The 18,391-nt window shown below is 44.2% G+C and overlaps 1 protein-coding gene across 1 annotated transcript in view; it reads right to left on the bottom strand.

Annotated features, from left to right (window-relative positions):
- Positions 1–253: 253 nt before the first annotated feature.
- The window catches only part of LOC147429058 (PITH domain protein (DUF1000)), a 42,126-nt gene continuing 23,988 nt past the window's right edge, over positions 254–18,391 (bottom strand). Inside the window, exons 2-9 of the mRNA XM_086495326.1 lie at positions 2,048–2,128; positions 1,841–1,890; positions 1,673–1,750; positions 1,364–1,421; positions 1,231–1,280; positions 1,045–1,153; positions 896–957; positions 254–679 (exon numbers count right to left, since the gene is read on the bottom strand). Coding sequence (XP_086351452.1) covers positions 643–679; positions 896–957; positions 1,045–1,153; positions 1,231–1,280; positions 1,364–1,421; positions 1,673–1,750; positions 1,841–1,890; positions 2,048–2,128 — 525 coding nt within the window. The 3' untranslated portion in view covers positions 254–642. The remainder of the gene's footprint in view (positions 680–895; positions 958–1,044; positions 1,154–1,230; positions 1,281–1,363; positions 1,422–1,672; positions 1,751–1,840; positions 1,891–2,047; positions 2,129–18,391) is intronic.

Consider the following 18,391-nt stretch of genomic DNA (forward strand, 5'->3'; position numbering starts at 1 on the left):
ATGGCTTTGAAACCGTAAGTAAGCCATTTGGAAACCTCTATTAGTGGTGTTGCAAGAAGCAGCTACTCAACATGTGAACATTAAGCAGCAGCACATCTACAGATTAGTCCTCCCTCTTAAAGATCAAAACAAGTGAAAGATAAATTTCCCTATGCACACCAAAACACAATCAAAAGTAGCAATACCCCTTTCAAGACAAAACACAGAGAGAGAGAGAGAGAGAGAGAGAGAGAGAGAGAGAGAGAGAGAGCGCTTTAGTTTTGCAAAAGGAACATGCTAACACTGTAATTGATCGTTGTATCTGTTTATCTCATGTTGATGGTAATATCTAGCTGTTTCATTGCATCCAAGACATCACCTGACGTTGATAGTGTCACACTCGTGCATTCGTACTGTGAAGAAGGCAAAAGACGTCTGGTGGGTACACTAGTTGTGAGAAAGTGGTTACACTACTTACAAAAAACCCTTTCGCAGCTGTTCATGGAGATGTAAATTTACATGTGGAAAGATCATTCCCTCCTGCTATCTTCAAGCCTCTTTCATGTTCTGCTGCATCAAGAAGTAACTTTACAAAAGTATCACACCGCCTCTAAAAGGAGTTTCCTTCAACTCGATGCAACCGATCATGCTAAAGGACCAGCCTTACAAAACCGTCGGAACATTGTTTTCAGCAGGAACTCTACAAAAGCATCAAAATGGAAGAAAAGTAAGCCTAAACACCCAAAATGCAATCTAATCTTTGCAAACACTACCACCATACAAGAAAAATTCTGCCCTCTAAAACACTAAAAGCAAATGCACATACTGAGCCTAACCTTCAGAAAACTCTAAAGCACAAGCAACCTCTCATCAGAAAGACAGAATATGCTTAAGCTACATCTCAGAACAAACTTACCTGTGCTCTGCTGGATTGGGTAAAGCTTCATACACTACGTTGGCAACTGCATCCCTCTTCAACTGCGGAAAATCCATGCAAATGTAATTGATAAACTGCCTTCCAGCAATTAAACTTCCTAAATTCTGGTTGACTCAAACTGTGAGTACCTGTGTTGCTTCCCCTTGCAGCCCGATAAAGGAAATTCCAGTTGTCTCGGCCCCAAAGTTCTCAGGAAAGTGTAAAATGAGGCTAGCCACACTTTGAAACTTTGCATACCTGTGACCAGCATTAGACTTAAGAGGAGCGCATCACAGGCTACATAAAGATTAGTAATTGCCTTGAGATTTTGGTACCTCATTTGATATTCTAAGGTTCCTTGCAAATTCTCCCCAAGCTCCCATTCCTATCAAAGGACAGTGGCAAAATACTTGGAAAAACTTTCAGAAAGAAAAAGATGGAATGCGGAGCGGTGTTTTGCAACAATACCTGAATTGGATTCATTGCTGCTGCAGTTGAGAAATCAATATCTTGACGGTTCAAAAAACTGCATGAAACCACATCCACAACCAAACATGACCTAAAAGGAACAATTCCCCACCCACCTTTTAACACTAGGACTAGAACAGATGAAAGAAGAAAGTGGGGTAGTAAGTTAAAACTGGGAGATAAACTTCAAAGAACTTCAAGCAAAACCTACTATACTGTTACCATTGCAGAAAAAACTATCAGTAAAACCATTCCAAAGGACCCTTGTTTTGACATTCTAAATTCAGCACAGCAAGGAAACAGACATACGCTCGCATGCGGGATGGACTTCGACCATCTCCTGCACCAATAATTGAGATGCTTTTGATTTTTACATCAGTTGTAAAACTGTCAATGTTCTCCAGAAAAAGAATGTCAGTGTCGAGAAAGTAATGATTTCTTGTTCAAACAATTACTAGATCCAATTAATGCCCTTACGGTATAAACAACAAGAGTTCAGGGTCACCATCATTACTCTCCAGATATCCCTGTAAAACATCATCAGGTGCCACATAATGATCAATGAGCCAGATGCCCCGGGAAATATTACAAAGTAATTTTGATAAGGTCTCTATAAACAACTCTCTAAGTTATTGAAAATTACAGCAAAGTACAAAATAACAATTGTTTTTTTAGGCTTCATACATTTGAGGTGTCCAGCCGAAGGTCCCAGCTCCTAAAAACGTTTTTTGCACTGCCTTCAACGGCTTCATTTAGAGCCCAAACCTGTACATGCCAATCAAGAGATTCGTCATCACAAACTAGCTTTATCATTCTTCTGCAAAGCAACAAGGTGATCCTCAGAGATGCTAGCAATAGGAAAGACAAACAAGAAGAAACAAAAGAAGATCAGTGGATGTAAGGCAGGTTATAAAAGATGAAAACACCTGTAAACTGGCAAAACTGCAAAAGCACCCTCTCTAGACATCATTCCTTATTCTCTTCTTGTACCAAATAAACACCTCAGAAAGGCAACACATTTATTCAGAGAATACACAACACTGCAAGAGCGCACCACCCTTTCTTGAAACAAAGCCTCATTTGTGACAGCAGCCACCATTTACCGTGCTAGTGGAGAGCCCAAGCATTTAGAAGTTTATTTCACTAAGCTGTAGCTAATTTAGCAACATGTCCCTATATGATCGAATCTCCGCAACAAAGCGGATAGTCCTGGAAGCGCAGTTGAGGGCCCTCGATGCATTGAGGGTACCCTTGAAGGATCACATTAACAAGATGCAGGAGCTCCAATAGGAGATACTGACATGAGCAAGCAGTCTTTGGAGGTTATGGTCATCCAAATCCTAGCTCAGTTTCCTGTGAAGTATCGGCTGTTGGGCTGTTTTGTGGCTGTGCCTGACCATATGCTGTTCACAAAAATGAGCACAGAGAGTGGAGATCATAGAGTTTTGAAGATCTCTTGGGTTTTCCACCTAGATCTAAGGGGAGAGAGCTTCTTTGTGGCTGCAGGGCCTTGTGAGGTTACTCCTGTGCATGGATCTTCAGCAGTGCATTGGGCGACTTGTGGCTCCTCAACAAAGGCCACAAGCACCGATTATGTGCTGCTTAGAAGGCTGATTTCAACCTGTCAGCCCGGTTCATCTGGCCCTTTGTTAAGCAGGTTGGAGGTTCCTCTCACGAAAGGTTGCTTGCAGCCTTAAGCCAAGTTTGTACCCATCCAACCAAGAATTCCCTTGTGACTTTGGAGTAGCTTGCTGCTTAACCATGACACCTATGAACTTTACCTTACCTTGATAGTGAATGACTTGATTTCATCCGGCAAGAACCGTAAGCTCTCTTTCAAGAAGTTGGGGAAGATTGAGCAGTGTCGACGCACATGGGATAGGCTGAATGCTCCGATTGCGATCTGTTCCTTCATCGTCTTGAATTATACTCGACAGGCACTCACACATTATTGGAGTATGGCTAATGCTCGAAAGATCTTGACTCAGTTGGACACGGTTCAGAATAGGACGACCCCTCTAAAGAGAGCTCACTTAGAGGTACAATTGGAGACTTTGGAACCTCAAAAGGTAATATTATGAAGGATCAAATACAAAAAATTCAAGAGATGCAACAAGTGATCCTTCACGCACAAAATCTTATGTCTTTGAAGGATATGGCTATCATCTTGATGGCTCGGCTCACACTCCACTGCAATGCTTTCTACTCAACCTTGATTACTTTGGGGAGTACTGATTACCCTCTCAAGAAGCCCACACCCTATTACTGGAGTGGTATTTGCTTTCCATCGCATAAACCAAATTTACAACAGATGATATACTTCAATGCATGACTGACTTGACCCTAGGGAGATTACCACCACTGCAATTCTTAAAGATGATGCACCTCCACGGCAAATATGATACAGCGATGTGATCCGATTCTCTGTGAGCTGCATATGGCCACCACATGAGAGATCTGGGGCTGATTTGCACACCCGATATGAGTGGGATCTACAGTTCAATGCCAGCTGCAAGAACACAGATCTGGCTACATGTTCAAGGGCTGAGAAAACACAGCACATCTGCAAGCAGATGAGGGATACACTAATGGGGAGGGTATGACAACAAGATGAGCAACACTGGAGCGCTTCAATAAGCCAAGGAGATGGGCTGAGATGAGGGCGATTTGCTACTCCAAAAGAGCCAGGTGCAACCAAGACTGAAAACACAAGGGGCCCATTGCTGCTGTCAAAAGCGAGACATGTGGCAGCTGAAAATCACAAGCAAACCTCCTCTATGTTAAGCATTAGCAAATGAGGCTACATTTGTAGGGGGTTTAGGACCTCGCATTCCGTAGGTGACCAAGTGGCTTGTGTGTGCGAAAGCAGACGTCGAGTTTTGAACAGTTGGTGTAATCGCTTCTAGCGACTAGCGAGTTGCTCTGATGGAAGACACACAGAAACCACAATCTACAAAGCTTGGGAACACTTTATCAATTCAAACAACTTGAATAACTTAACTGAAACAAAGAGTTAAGGGGGTGGGGGGGGGATATTAGAGCAGAATGCCCCTATACACAATTGGTGGCCCTGAATTGCCACTCTCGACACCCCTGTTAGGGTATTTCTTTATCAAATTGAACTCTTCTTGTATAAGGATCAAAGAGCTGAAATCTACGTGTTGGTGCTCATGCAATCACGCAGCGTCAATCTGCAAGTGCTCTCTCTGTATGCAAGTGATGCTCGAGAAAAAAACCGCTTTTTTTTTATGCTACTTTAAATTAAATTTTAGATAGAGAACTTTTTTAAAAAAAAGAGAAAATCAACAGATTCTAGAGAAAATCCCTATTAGAGAGAGAAAATTTGGAAATTCAAGTTTAGAGAGAGAAAATGTCACATGCACATCTAACTCTATGTACATTTGAATAAGTAGTAACTCCTATGGGTTTAGGACAGCCTAGGAAGTGTTATGGCACCCTTGTGAGACTGTACGCAGGACATGCATGTCTAGGCACTTGATTAGTTGTATACCCTCTGATTGCACATGACCACAACCAGTGACTGCTAGGTGTAGGCACTGGGGGGTGTTCCCATATAGTTGCATTAGTACCTAGCATAGGTATTTACCTGCATGTGAAGCATCTCTTACAAGTGAGTTTATTAACTTATTTAGCCAACATTATAGAAATCGTGGGTGTTGATTGGCATTGCCCAACCAAGCTTTGATTCCAAATATAAGTGACCCTTAGGGTCACTTCTAAAGGATAGTCGAGTACCTGCACTACAAGCAACACCACCACCAGGCACCAGCACCCAACCTAGCATTTTCAACATACATCATCAGATCCGCCTACAGCACCAACGTTTTCAGCCATCAGCCCAGCATTTTTCAGCATTCGCTCGCCAACACTAGCGATTGCAAATTTCAGCCAATACCTCATCGTCAAATTGCAGTTCCAAGCTAGAGCAGCCCTAGCGTTTTTAGTTTTCAGCACATCCTTGACAATGGCAATAGCAAATCAGCCCATAGCCTCATCGAGCTTGCAGATTCCACTCAGCAACCCTAGCGTTTTGGATTTCTAGCCCCTAGCAGGAGATCCAAACATCTAACAAACCCATCACCATGTCACGTGCACATCTAACCCTATGTGTATGTGGACAAGCTACTTCATGACATGGGTTCAATTTAGTTCAGTTAGCCTAGCTTAGGAAGTGTTCTGGCACTTTTGTGCCTCTGTTCGCAGACCGTGCATGTCCAAACACTTAGAGTAGATGCATATCCTCTGGTTGCACACAGCATGACCATCACATTTTAGTCAGAACCAGTCAGGAGCATTTTTTCAGTGCATAGACCTATTTTTCCTATTTTAGCCAATTTTCACTTATTATTTTTAAGTGACTTTTGTTGGGAAACTGGGTAGGGCAATTTTGACAAGCATGTATATAAGAAACCCTAGCGCTAGCATTCTCTGGCAGAAGAGGCAACAGGGACCAGACATCCAGCAGTGCACCTTCTCATCAAGAGACCCCCCCCCCCCCCCCCCCCCCCCCCCGCCCTAGCGTTTTCAGCCATCAACAAGAATCAGCCAGCCTTTTTCATCCATTGCAGATCAGCCCCAGCATTTTGCATTCGCAAACCAACCTGGCGAGAGCAGACTCAACAGATCCCCTAGCGTTTTTGCAACAGGTCAAAAATCAGCCCTAGCGTTTTTGCATCAGGCAGTCAATCTAGCGTTTTGCAGATTCTCCGCAACGGAACCAGCAGTTAGACCAACGTTTTCAGTTTTCAGCATGTAGACACCGCAGATCAAGCCCCAAACCTCACAAATCTCACCTTCCCGCAGCAGATCCTCGCCGCACGGTCAGATCCACCGAAGTTTGCAGATTCAGCCCGGAAAACGCAGATTTCAGCATGTGCGTTTTCAGCGCGTCGTCGTTGCATCGTCGTCATCGACATAGAGTCAGAATTGTGCAGATAAAGATTTGCAGATTTCAGCCATTAGCGTTTTCAGATTTCAGCTCGTCTCGTCGTCGTCCTCATCGTTGTCGACATCGTCGATAAGTCCATAGCATTGTAGAGATTTGTGCAATCAATAGTAGACCGCTCTCGCCATAGAGAGTGGGGCCTTCGGAGGAGGGTTTGACAACATTCTGGTGTCGTATTCTTCTCTCTCTATCTCTCAGTCTCAACACCTTCATTCACAATGTTTGCCACTTTGTTTGTGATCACACGCACCCTCTGCTGGAAACCCTAAACCTAACTGCAAGAAAAATCCTAACCCTAATTGCTCATGTGGCAGGGCTGACACGTGGCAACTGTACAGACGCCTCTGTGATTGGCGGCGAAATTTTCGGAAAGCAGTTATGGTGGAGTTTTTGGGCAATTGCTTTTCCCACGCAATTTGAGAGAGAGAGAAAGCCTCTTTGCTTTATTGAGAGAGAGAGAGAGAGAGAGAGAGAGAGAGAGAGAGACTCTTTGCTTTATTTTATGAAGCAAGAGAGAGAGAGAGAGAGAGAGAGAGAGAGAGAAAAGGAAAGCTCCTGCTTTATTTTTAAAGGGATTTTGATTTTCAGCTTTTGGGCTCTGCTTTTGGCATCCCTTGTACCTTTAAATATGTGAGCAGGCCTCATAACTCAGGGCATTTGGACACAGTCTGAGTGTGAGCGCCTGCCCACACTCTTGTACTTTGAACTCAGATTAATATAAAAAGAAATACCGAAAGGGGCGCCAATCTTTGGGGCCTATATCTCTAGGCACAGAACTCCGTCGGGCCAGTGTCAAATAAATTTGTGAACTGTTAACTGTTTTGAAGTGGTTATTTGGTGCTGTCGCGGTAGATTCTTGACTTGGAGTGTCCAAGTCTATTACAGTGGTATCAGAGCACGGCCGATTTCTCTTCTACGGGAAATCCGATCCCTAAATTTTTTCCGCGGCACCTATGGCTTCAAGCAAAGATCAGTCAACTCCCTCTGTATCCGGAGATGCGGGAAGGGATCACAACGAAGATTCCAGCAAGGAGTATGGCCCGCCTCAACCTACTCAGGCGGAGCGTCGAGAGATAGAGCGTCGTCAATTGATCGGCAATGCAACAAAGATGATGCTCAATTTTGCAAAGGACCCAAAATTTGCAAAATATATGAGCGAGACTCCTTTCTAGGAGGTGCACGAGCAGTGACAGAAAACCACACCACCACCCCCAAAACCCGCTCTCAAGAAACCTTCTGCTCACAAGAAGTATTCAGAGAAGGAATTAGAAGAGGTGGTTGATGCACAGATTGCTCAGCTTTTTGACGCGCAAAACAAAGCTAAAAAGCACGGCAAAAAGCAGAAGAAAGGCACTGAATTCCCGGGTTATTTGGATCGTCAGTCGACATTTCAAGAGGCAAAGAAATAGAAGAAGTGTGTTCGATTTGAAGGAGTACCCAGTTCTTCTTCTTCTTCTTCTTCTCACAGTTCTTCTAGCTCATCTGATTCGAGCGAAGAAGACCGAAAAGGCAAAAAGCGAAGCAAGAAACAACGCTTCGAAAAGGGCAAGAAAAAGGCAAAGAAGTATAAATCTCGCCCCATGAGTGACAGTTCTACAGAGGACTCGTCTACAAACAGTTCAGACTCTGATGAGAGCAACTTTTATGCAAAGAAGAAGAATTTTTACAAAGCCAACCAGTATGACTTTCTCGAAGACAAAAGCAAGAAAGTCCGAGAGTTTAAGGAAGGCGGACAATCAATTAAATTTGACACGTTTTCGGGATATAGAGATGCTTCGAAGGCTTTGTCTTTTGTACAACAGTTTGACATCGCTTTCGCGGGAGAACGTTACTCAGAGCACTCTAAGATTCGGAGAGCTGCCTCTTACTTTAAGGGGAATGCTCGAACTTGGTGGTCCACGCTTCTATTAAGCACGACTGCGCCTGTTAAATGGCTGAAATTCAAGAGGCTTTTTATTTCTTCTTGGTTGACTCCAGAGTATGAACGTGATATACGAACTGCTTGGAACCATCTTCGGATGACCAAGAAAGATACAGTGGACGCTTATTGCGAGAGATTTTGGAGCTCTACCCGCCTCTTCATTCAAGAAGATCTCATTCAAGGAACAAATTGAGCAGTTTACCTTGGGTCTACCTACAGAGATCCGAGATCACTGCTTGGAATAGAAGTCAGCTTCTATTCAAGAGTTGATGAGTCATACGAAACGGGGTTTTGCCATCCACTCTGGCAATCTGACTTACCCACCAATGAGATCATGACACAAAGAGCTGAACAGACTTCGACAAATGAAAGTAGAAAGAGAAAGAGCAACTCAGAAAAGAAAGATGCACGACCCAAGCTTACTCCTCAGGAGAGAGCTCGCTTCATTAGGGAGGGGAAATGCTTTGGATGCGGGGAACCTGGACATATCTCCGCAAAGTGCCCTAAAAAGGCACAGAAAGAACAGAACGACAAGGACGACGAAAGGCCTGAGAGTTCGAGAGCAACTAAGGAACGTGGAAGAAAAGGCAAGATGAAAACAGGACTGGTTCCAGATTGCGTGGGTACCGATCCCAGCACGGTGGACGAGAGTACAAAACTTTGCCGAGCTTGGAACAAAGTGAAAGACCAAGAAGCCCTGATCTTGTTTGATGGAGGAGCCAAGGCCAACTTCATTTCATCGGAATTGGCGGCGCGGCTCGAGATCACTCCCGATCGGATGGGACCACTTGCAGAGGCTGTTCTAGCGACACCCGATAGGGACGTAGCCATTACACCTGTCATTGGCAAACTTCGGTTGCATTGTCAGGGGTATTTGGGGCATGAGGACTTTTACATAATGTCTTTGGAAGGTTGTGATGTTCTCTTGGGAAATCCTTGGTACCACAAGAACAACGCCGTGGTCAACTATCACGCGAGGAAAGCGACATTGACTACAAAGAAGGGCAGAACCATTGTACTCGATATAAAACTGAAGGGCAAGTCTGTCCCTATTGTATCGGCTTCGGCCATTTCTAAATTAATGAAATCCAGTCTGTTTGTTTACTCGATCTTTTTGAAAGAGCTGAGTGATGAGGATAGGACAAATATGTCTGAACTTGATAAAGAACGCCAAGATTTTCTCCACTCTCATGCCGATTGCTTCTCAGAGGGCCTGCCAAGCAAGTTACCACCTACGCGTCCTGAAGATCATACCATTGATCTGATACCTGGAAGCACACCACCGAACCGGCCACCTTATCGTGTGAGCCGAGCACAGAACGAAGAGATTATGAACCAAGTGAAAGACCTCTTGCAAAAGGTTCTTATCCAGCCTAGTACTTCACCGTATTGCTCTCCAGTGTTGTTGGTTTTGAAGAAAGACGGATCTTGGAGAATGTACATCGATTATAGAGCTCTCAACAAAATCACCATCAAGAACAGATTTCCGATTCCTCGGATAGATGATATACTCGACAGATTACACGGATCCTCGTTTTAGCAGGATTGATTTGAAGAGTGGATCTCATCAGATCCGAATCACGTCGGGAGACGTCTACAAGACACTACAAGACAGCCTTTCGGACGACTTTTGGGTTATTTGAGTTTTTGGTGATGCCTTTTGGTCTAACCAATGCTCCTACGACATTTAACCGGATGATGGACAAGATTTTTCGAGAGTACAGGCTATTTGTTGGCACTTTCTTTGACGATATCATTGTTTTCTCCAAGAATGAGGCAGAACATAGAGATCATTTGCTTCAGGTCTTTCAGGCATTACGACATCACAAGTTAGTGATTAATGCAAAGAAAAGTGAATTTTTCCTACCAGAGATACACTTTTTGGGACACATGGTCTCAGCAAGAGGAGTGCAAATGGATCCGGCCAAGATAGAGACTATCCGTGATTGGCCCGATTTGAAGAATGTCCATGAAGTTAGAAGCTTCTTGGGATTGTGTTCGTACTATAGGCGGTTCATTCGAAAGTTTGCAGAGGTTGCTTCCCCTTTGCATATCTTGGCACAGAAACGAGTCCCTTTCTCGTGGGGACCTATAGAGGCGACTGCCTTTCAAACTTTGAAAGAGAAATTGACTACGGGACCAATTTTGACTTTGCCGGACTTGCAAAAGTCATTTGAAGTATATTGTGATGCTTGTGGTCGTAGTTTGGGTGCAGTCTTAATGCAAGAAGGCCATGTCATTGCTTAGAGAGCCGATTGTTCTCAAGGCCTGAATTGACAACACAGATTTATGAGAAAGAGCTTTTGGCGGTTATCCATGCTCTTACTCAGTGGCGGCGCTACCTACTCGGAGCGGATTTTATTGTCTTTACAGACCGTCAGAGTTTGCGCTTCTTCTTGTCACAGAAGCAGCTATCGGAAAAGCAGATGCGATGGGCGAACATCTTGTCACAGTTTCACTTTCAGATTGTCCATGTTCAGGGACAGAAGAAATTGGTGGCAAATGCTTTGTCTCGGAAGCCGTTGGTTCTGGCTATTTCCGAGATACATCATAGGAGCTTCGAGGATATGGTCGACCAGTGTATGCCACAGATCCAAATTTTGCAGACGTTTTCACACGGATACAGAATGGGGAGACAGTAGCGAGATATTCCATTCAGGATAGCTACTTGATGAGGAAAACCATGTTGTGCGTTACACAGCCGTTGAGGGAAAAGGTTATGACTCAATGCCATTGTCCACCTTTTACGGGTCACCGCGGCATTGCTACCACCATGAAAGGGGTAGAGAGAGACTTCTTTTGGCCGAGACTCAAGAAGGATGTAAAAGAGTTTGTGCGCAGTTGCTTGGTATGCTAGAATGTCAAGTTTGACAGGCATAAAGCACAGGGATTGTTACAACCTTTGCCCATACCCACCCGTCCCTGGGAAAGTATTGCAATGGATTTCATTTTTTATCTCCCGAGAACACAATGGTCATGATGGTATCTGGACTGTTATTGACAGATTTAGCAAGCAGGCTTATTTCATTCCAGTGAAGAAAAGAGTCAAGCCGGATCACTTAGCGAGACTGTTTGTGGCCCAGATTTTCAGATTACATGGCATGCTTGAGACGATTGTCTCCGACATGGACCCCAGATTTACGAGTTTGTTTTGGAAGGCAATTTGGGAGAACATTGGCACGTGGTTGCAGTTCTCGCCTTCTTTCCACCTGCAAACTGACGAGCAATCTGAGATTGCCAATTCAATGGTTTTAGATTTATTGAAGTCTTATATCTCGGATAAGAAGACTCAATGGGAAGAGTATCTACCTTTGGTGGAATTTGCCTACAATAACACGACACACTCTTCGACAGGGAAGGCACCATTTGAGATTATTGAAGGTGTTGTGAAGGTTGTGAAGGTTCCATCCTTCCTGAGAACGAAAGATAAGATTCTTGAAGCTGATGAGTAAAGACACGGCTTTTGCCAAGGTCCGCGAGGCTTTGCAGAAATCTCAAGAACGACAAAAAAAGGCAGCGGATCGCCATCGTCGTGATTTGAAATTGATGTAGGATGATTGGGTGCTCTTACGTTTTGAGAAGGCACGCTTGAGAAAGGAAAAGGGAAAGGAGAGGCTTTTTCCAAAGCTTAGTATGCGATACTACGGACCTTTCCAGGTCTCCAAAAAGATCAATGATGTCTCCTTCCGACTGAAAGTGCCTGATACTTGGAGGATTCACAATGCATTTCATGTGAGTCTCTTGAAACCTTTTAAAGGTGATGTGCCCGAAGATGGAGAGCCCAATGAGCAACCCGAAATGGAAGAAAACGAGGAGATCCTTGTTCCTAAACAGATTTTGACACATAAGGACACAAAGAATAAGGGTAAAGCAAGAAGGCGGTTCTTGGTTAAATTCAAAAACTATCTTGCATTGAATGCAAAGTGGATGGAGGAGGAGGACCTAAAAGATACTCCTTGGATTGTGAAACTTTACCTTGAAGCTTTTGGTTTAGCATAGTCTATTCCAGATGGAACCCAGAATTCAGCTTGGCCGCAGATATGGTGCAGTGAGATGCACAAGAGGGGTGTTATTCCCCTCCTTTGTCAACAGATACCTCGAATTGTCACGTGACACATCCAACCCTATGTGTCTGTGGACAAGCTACAGCATGATCAAGGTTCAGTCAGACTAGATTAGAAGTGATCTGGCACTTTTTGTGAGTCTATTCGTAGACCATGCATGCCCAGTCACTTAGCATAGATGCATATCCTCTGGTTGCACACAGCATGATCATCAGTATTCCCATCAGAATCCATTAGAATCAGTTAAGGGATTTTTCCAGTGCATTTAGCCTATTTTCCCTATTTTTGACATTTTTCACTTATTAATTTAAGTGACTTTCCAACAAAAGTAGGTAGGGCAATTTTGTTAAGTTTGTATATAGGGAAACCCAAGTTAGCACTAAATGGCAGAAGAGGCAGCAGGAGCACATGCTCAACAGGCACCTTCTCAGCAAGAACCGCTCAAGCACCATCAACCTTGGCGTTTTCCCTCTCCCATCAGCCTAGCGTTTTGGTCTTCATCAGCACCTCCCTCAAGCCTTGGCGATTTCAGCTTTGCAGTCCTCGCCAGCAGTCCCAGACCCCTAGCGTTTTTACTAACGCTACAAGCAGCCCAGCGTTTTCCATTTTCAGCCACCTGTTGCAGCAGGAAGTTCAGCGTTTTCAGCCTCACGGATAGCAACAGATTCAGCCCTGGAGAATTGCAGAAGAACCTCATTTTCAGCCCTTAAAAACACAGCCAAAACATCATTTTCAGCCATCCGAAACAGTCCCAGATTTTCAGCCATAGCGTTTTTATGGACAGCAGATAGAAGACCACAGATTTCAGCCCTAAAGCCGTCGTCGTCTCCGACATAGCCTAGACTTGCATCAGTCTCATGCATTCCATTTGTACCAGATTGTGTAATCATAAGTAGACCACTCTCGCCGACGAGAGTGGGGCCTTCAGACGAGGGTTTTACAACGTCTCTGGTGTCGTATCTCTCTTCTCTCTCTATCTCTCAGTTTCATACACTTTCACGCACAGTGTCCATTCACTTTGTGTCCATTGCACTCTCTCATTAAGAACGGAAGGCTCTCCCTTCCATAAGAACAAAAGGAATCTTGAGCACAGTTCAGAGCACTCATCTTGAGCAAAGCGCAAACAATCATTCCGCAGCACCTAACATCGGCATTGAGAACGGACCATGCACTTAGCGGCCGGCCAATCGACGTGAGGTGGGAAAAAACCACCTTGGTGTGAGCGCAAGGCCGCCAAGGGATGCGCCCGCAGAAAGGAGTAGAACTCGGGTGAAGAGAAGATCTTTCTCAAACGCGGTTTGCAAGCGAAAGAAAACCTCAAGAACTGAAGACCCGCAAGAACCCAAGTTCCTCGTGAACTTAAGAACCCAAGACCACAAGAACCCCCAAGAACCCACAAGAACCCACGACTTCAGAATGGTCATCACTCGAAGTGGAATGGATACTTCGCTTGGAGGTGATGAGCATGAGAGAGGCAAAGAAGAATTTTCCCCACCAGGAGGTTTTTCCGACCCTCCCCTTTCCACATCTACGTCAAGGATTGCACTAACTCCTATGTAGGCTTTGGAGCAGTTGTTTCTGAAACAGAATTTAGAACGCGAAGCAAGAAATGCAGAAAGAATGGCAGAAATGAAACGCAGACACGCAGAAGACAAAGCAGAAAGAAAGGCAAGACAAGAACAGAGCAAGCGACGCATACAAGAGTTCTTGCGACTTTTTTCTCAAGTGCAAGCACCGATGCAAGAGATTCGGGAAAAGGAGACTCTCTCAGTCTTTTCTTCTCCAAAGCATGATACACAAGATTTGCATGATTGTGTGAAGCATGATGATGATTTGATTAACAATGACTTGCATGATGATTTGAAGGACAATGATAAGCATGATGATTTGAATGATATTGCTAAGCATGATGATTTGGATGATAATGATGAGCATGATGATTTGCATGATGATCAAGATGGGCTTTCTCACAAGCATGATGAGTTGCATGAAGATGATGTGATTGTTCACAAGGATGATGTGTTAGTGGATGCTTTTTCTAGCGAAGCTAACCTCGTAGATTCGATCAATCACGAAGAACCGATCTTGGCTTTCGAGTCGAGGTCCAAAGAACCCCCCCCCAGACCGATTCGATCATTCAGGAAGCATCGATCTTGGCTCTCGAGCCTAGGTTCAAATAACCCTCACAGGAAGTATTATGTGTTCGCATGATTGATACGCACGCATTGTTCGACTGTTTCTTTCGTGATCGTTTCCTGTATTTTTGTCAGCATCTTTATGTGATCCCTTTTCCTAGGCATGACATATTGTATGTTGAGCACGTTTCACTCATGAATGAGCACAAATGTATGCGGATTTTTCATGAAAAGCTGAAAAGTATACATTCAAGGAAGTCACATTCCATGTCTCTTCCTTGGCATGACACATTTGTAGAAAGAGCACATGAAAGTATGAGCACCAAGCATGGGCATTTCCGTTGTGAATTGCCAGAATTGATTGCTCTAGATCATAAGAGAAAGATTCGATCTCATTGTTTGCGTGTATGTGGTGAGTCGGTTTAGCACTCTGTCTATTGGTTCATCTACATTGCATGCACAGTCTTTGAGGAGGACACGATTTTTTCCATTCACTTTACATGGAATGGGTATGTTCATGGTTTTGTGTTGGAAATGGTTTCAAGAATTTTCAGCCATGGAGATTCTTGAAGAAAGAAGCATGACTCTCGACGAAGTTGAAGCATTGAAGGAAGCACAGAAGACTTTGTGTCGCTTTCGACGCGGCCCAAAGAAGCAAGCATTGCAGACCTTTATGAAGTTCAAGTACCGCACGACCCACACATCAGAGTGGGCCGGCAAAGAGTCCCTTCGAGGATTCCGGATGCTATTGGCAATCTCCCTCGACGCCATACAATTCGGTATCAATACCTCACTTTGAAAAGGAGAGGATGTCACGTGACACATCCAACCCTATGTGTCCATGGACAAGCTACAGTATGATCAGGGTTCAGTCAGTCTAGATTAGAAGTGATCTGGCACTTTTTGTGAGTCTATTCATAGACCGTGCATGCCCAGTCACTTAGCATAGATGCATATCCTCTGGTTGCACACAACATGATCATCACTATTCCCATCAGAATCCATTAGAATCAGTTAAGGGATTTTTCCAATGCATTTAGCCTATTTTCCCTATTTTTGACATTTTCCACTTATTAATTTAAGTGACTTTCCAACAAAAGTAGGTAGGGCAATTTTGCTAAGTTTGTATATAAGCAAACCCAAGTTAGCACTAAATGGCAGAAGAGGCAGCAAGAGCACATGCTCAACAGGCACCTTCTCAGCAAGAACCCCTCAAGCACCATCAACCTTGGCGTTTTCCCTCTCCCATTAGCCTAGCGTTTTGGTCTTCATCAGCACCTCCCTCAAGCCTTGGCGATTTCAGCTTTGCAGTCCTCGCCAGCAGTCCCAGACCCCTAGCGTTTTTACTAACGCTACAAGCAGCCCAGCGTTTTCCATTTTCAGTCTGTTGCAGCAGGAAGTTCAGCGTTTTCAGCCTCACGGATAGCAACAGATTCAGCCCTGGAGAATTGCAGAAAAACCTCAGCCCTTAAAAACGCAGCCAAAACAGTCATTTTCAGCCATCCGAGACAGTCCCAGATTTTCAGCCATAGCCTTTTTATGTACAGCAGATAGAAGACCACAGATTTCAGCCCTAAAGCCGTCGTCGTCTCCGACATAGCCTAGACTTGCATCAGTCTCATGCATTCCATTTGTACCAGATTGTGAATCATAAGTAGACCACTCTCGCCGACGAGAGTGGGGCCTTCGGAGGAGGGTTTTACAACGTCTCTAGTGTCGTATCTCTCTTCTCTCTCTATCTCTCAATCTCATACACTTTCACGCACAGTGTCCATTCACTTTGTTTGTGTCCATTGCACTCTCTCATTAAGAACGGAAGGCTCTCCCTTCCATAAGAGCAAAAGGAACCTTGAGCACACTTCGGAGCACTCATCTTGAGCAAAGCGCAAACAATCATTCCGCTGCACCTAACACGAATTTTTGAATACTAGAGTCACTGATGTCTCTTTGAGCTTCAGGGATACTGAGAGCTGACAGTATTCTGTTGTATGACTTTATGAAATGGAATTCCTGAATATGAAACTGATTTGTTCTTGACTTGTTTTTAAGTGCAGGAACTAATAGACGAAATGACTGCAGCATTTTGGTCTAATTGATCTCGAATAGACATGGTTGCAATAGGGGTTAGTCAATCGGGCATAGATGAGGTCCTGAGTGGATCTAGATGCGCTTGCTAGCTACATTGCCGATAAATCATGGTCTAAGATCCGAATCAATGTTAAATGTCATATAATGTCTTGTGATGTCGAGTGATGTTGTCACAAGTGATTACGTGGCGGACAACAATAACCCTAATTTCTGCCACAAACCCTAATTTCTGAAAATCGCAGAGGCTTTTTATAAAAATTAAAAAAAAAGTTTTTCTTTTTTTTTAATGATGAGCGACGCGAATCTTGCTTTTTACTGTACGCAAGAGAAAGGAAGAGAATGCTTTTTTTTTAATAAAAAAAGAGAAGAGCTTGAGAGAGAAGAGCTTTTGAGCTCTTATGCTTTTAAGTGGAATGCTTTTGGGGCTCTGCTTTGGGCATCCCTTGTAATCTTTAAATTAGTGGTGAGGGCCTCACTTCTCAGAGCATCTGGACGCAAAGTCTGAGAGTGAATCCCGACCCACTCTCTTGTACTTTGAATTGATTAATATAAAAAGAAATACCGAAAGGGGCGCCAGTCTTTGGGGCCAATATCTCTAGGCACGGAACTCCGCCGGGCCAGTGCAAATCTAGTGATCTGTGAATTGTTTTGAAGTGGTTATTTGGTGCTGTCGCGGTTGATTCTTGACTTGGAGTGTCCAAGTCTGTTACAGTGGTATTAGAGCACGGCCGATTTCTCTTCTACGGGAAATCTGATCCCCAATTTTTTTTCCGCGGCACCTATGGCTTCACGCAAGGATCAGTCGACTCCCTCTGCATCTGGAGATGCGGGCTGGGATCACAACGAAGATTCAGACAGAGAGTATGGCCCGCCTCGGCCTACTCAGGCGGAGCAGCGAGAGATGGAGCGTCAACAAAGATGATGCTCAATTTTGCTAGGGACCCGAAGACGGCAAAATATATGAACCGGACCTCTTTGGAAGAGGTACAGACGGAGTGGCAGAGAACCACACCACCACTCCCGAAACCCGCTCTCAAGAAACTTTCTGCCTCCAAGAAATATACGGAGAAGGAACTAGAGAACGTGGTTGATGCACGGATTGCTCAGCTTTTCGACGTGCAAAAGAAAGACAAAAAGCACGGCAAAAAGCAGAAGAAAGGCATTGACTTCCCGGGATATTTGAGTCGTCGGTCAACATTTGACAAGGCAAAGAAATTGAGGAAGCACGTCAAGTTTGAAGACCTACCCAGTTCTTCTTCTTCTTCTTCTGACAGTTCTTCTAGCTCTTCAGACTCGAGCGAAGAAGACAGGAAAAGGTAAAAAGCGAAGCAAGAAACAAAGCTTCGGAAAGGGCAAGAAAAAGGCAAAGAAGGCTACATCTCGCCCAGAGACTGACAGTTCTACTGAGGACTCGTCTACTACAGACAACTCAGATTCCGATGACGGAAACTTTTATGCGAACAAGAAGAATTTTTACAAAGCCAACCAGTATGACTTTCTCGAAGATAAAAGCAAGAAAGTCCGAGAGTTTAAGGAAGGTGGCCACTCGATCAAGTTTGATACTTTTTCAAGATACTCAGATGCTTCGAAGGCTTTGTCTTTTATACAGCAGTTTGACATCGCTTTCGCGGGAGGACGCTATTCAGAGCATTCCAAGATTCGGAGAGCTGCCTCTTATTTTAAGGGGAATGCTCGCACCTGGTGGTCCACGCTTGTATTAAGCAAGACTGTGCCAGTTACATGGCTGAAATTCAAGAGGCTTTTTATTTCTTCTTGGTTGACGCACGAATATGAACGAGATGTACAAGCTGCTTGGAACCATCTTCAGCTGACCAAGAAAGATACAATCAATGC

This window comes from Adiantum capillus-veneris, chromosome 22 (genome assembly GCF_014529385.1).
Source record: "Adiantum capillus-veneris isolate H3 chromosome 22, ASM1452938v2, whole genome shotgun sequence".
NCBI classification, from domain to species: domain Eukaryota; kingdom Viridiplantae; phylum Streptophyta; class Polypodiopsida; order Polypodiales; family Pteridaceae; genus Adiantum; species Adiantum capillus-veneris.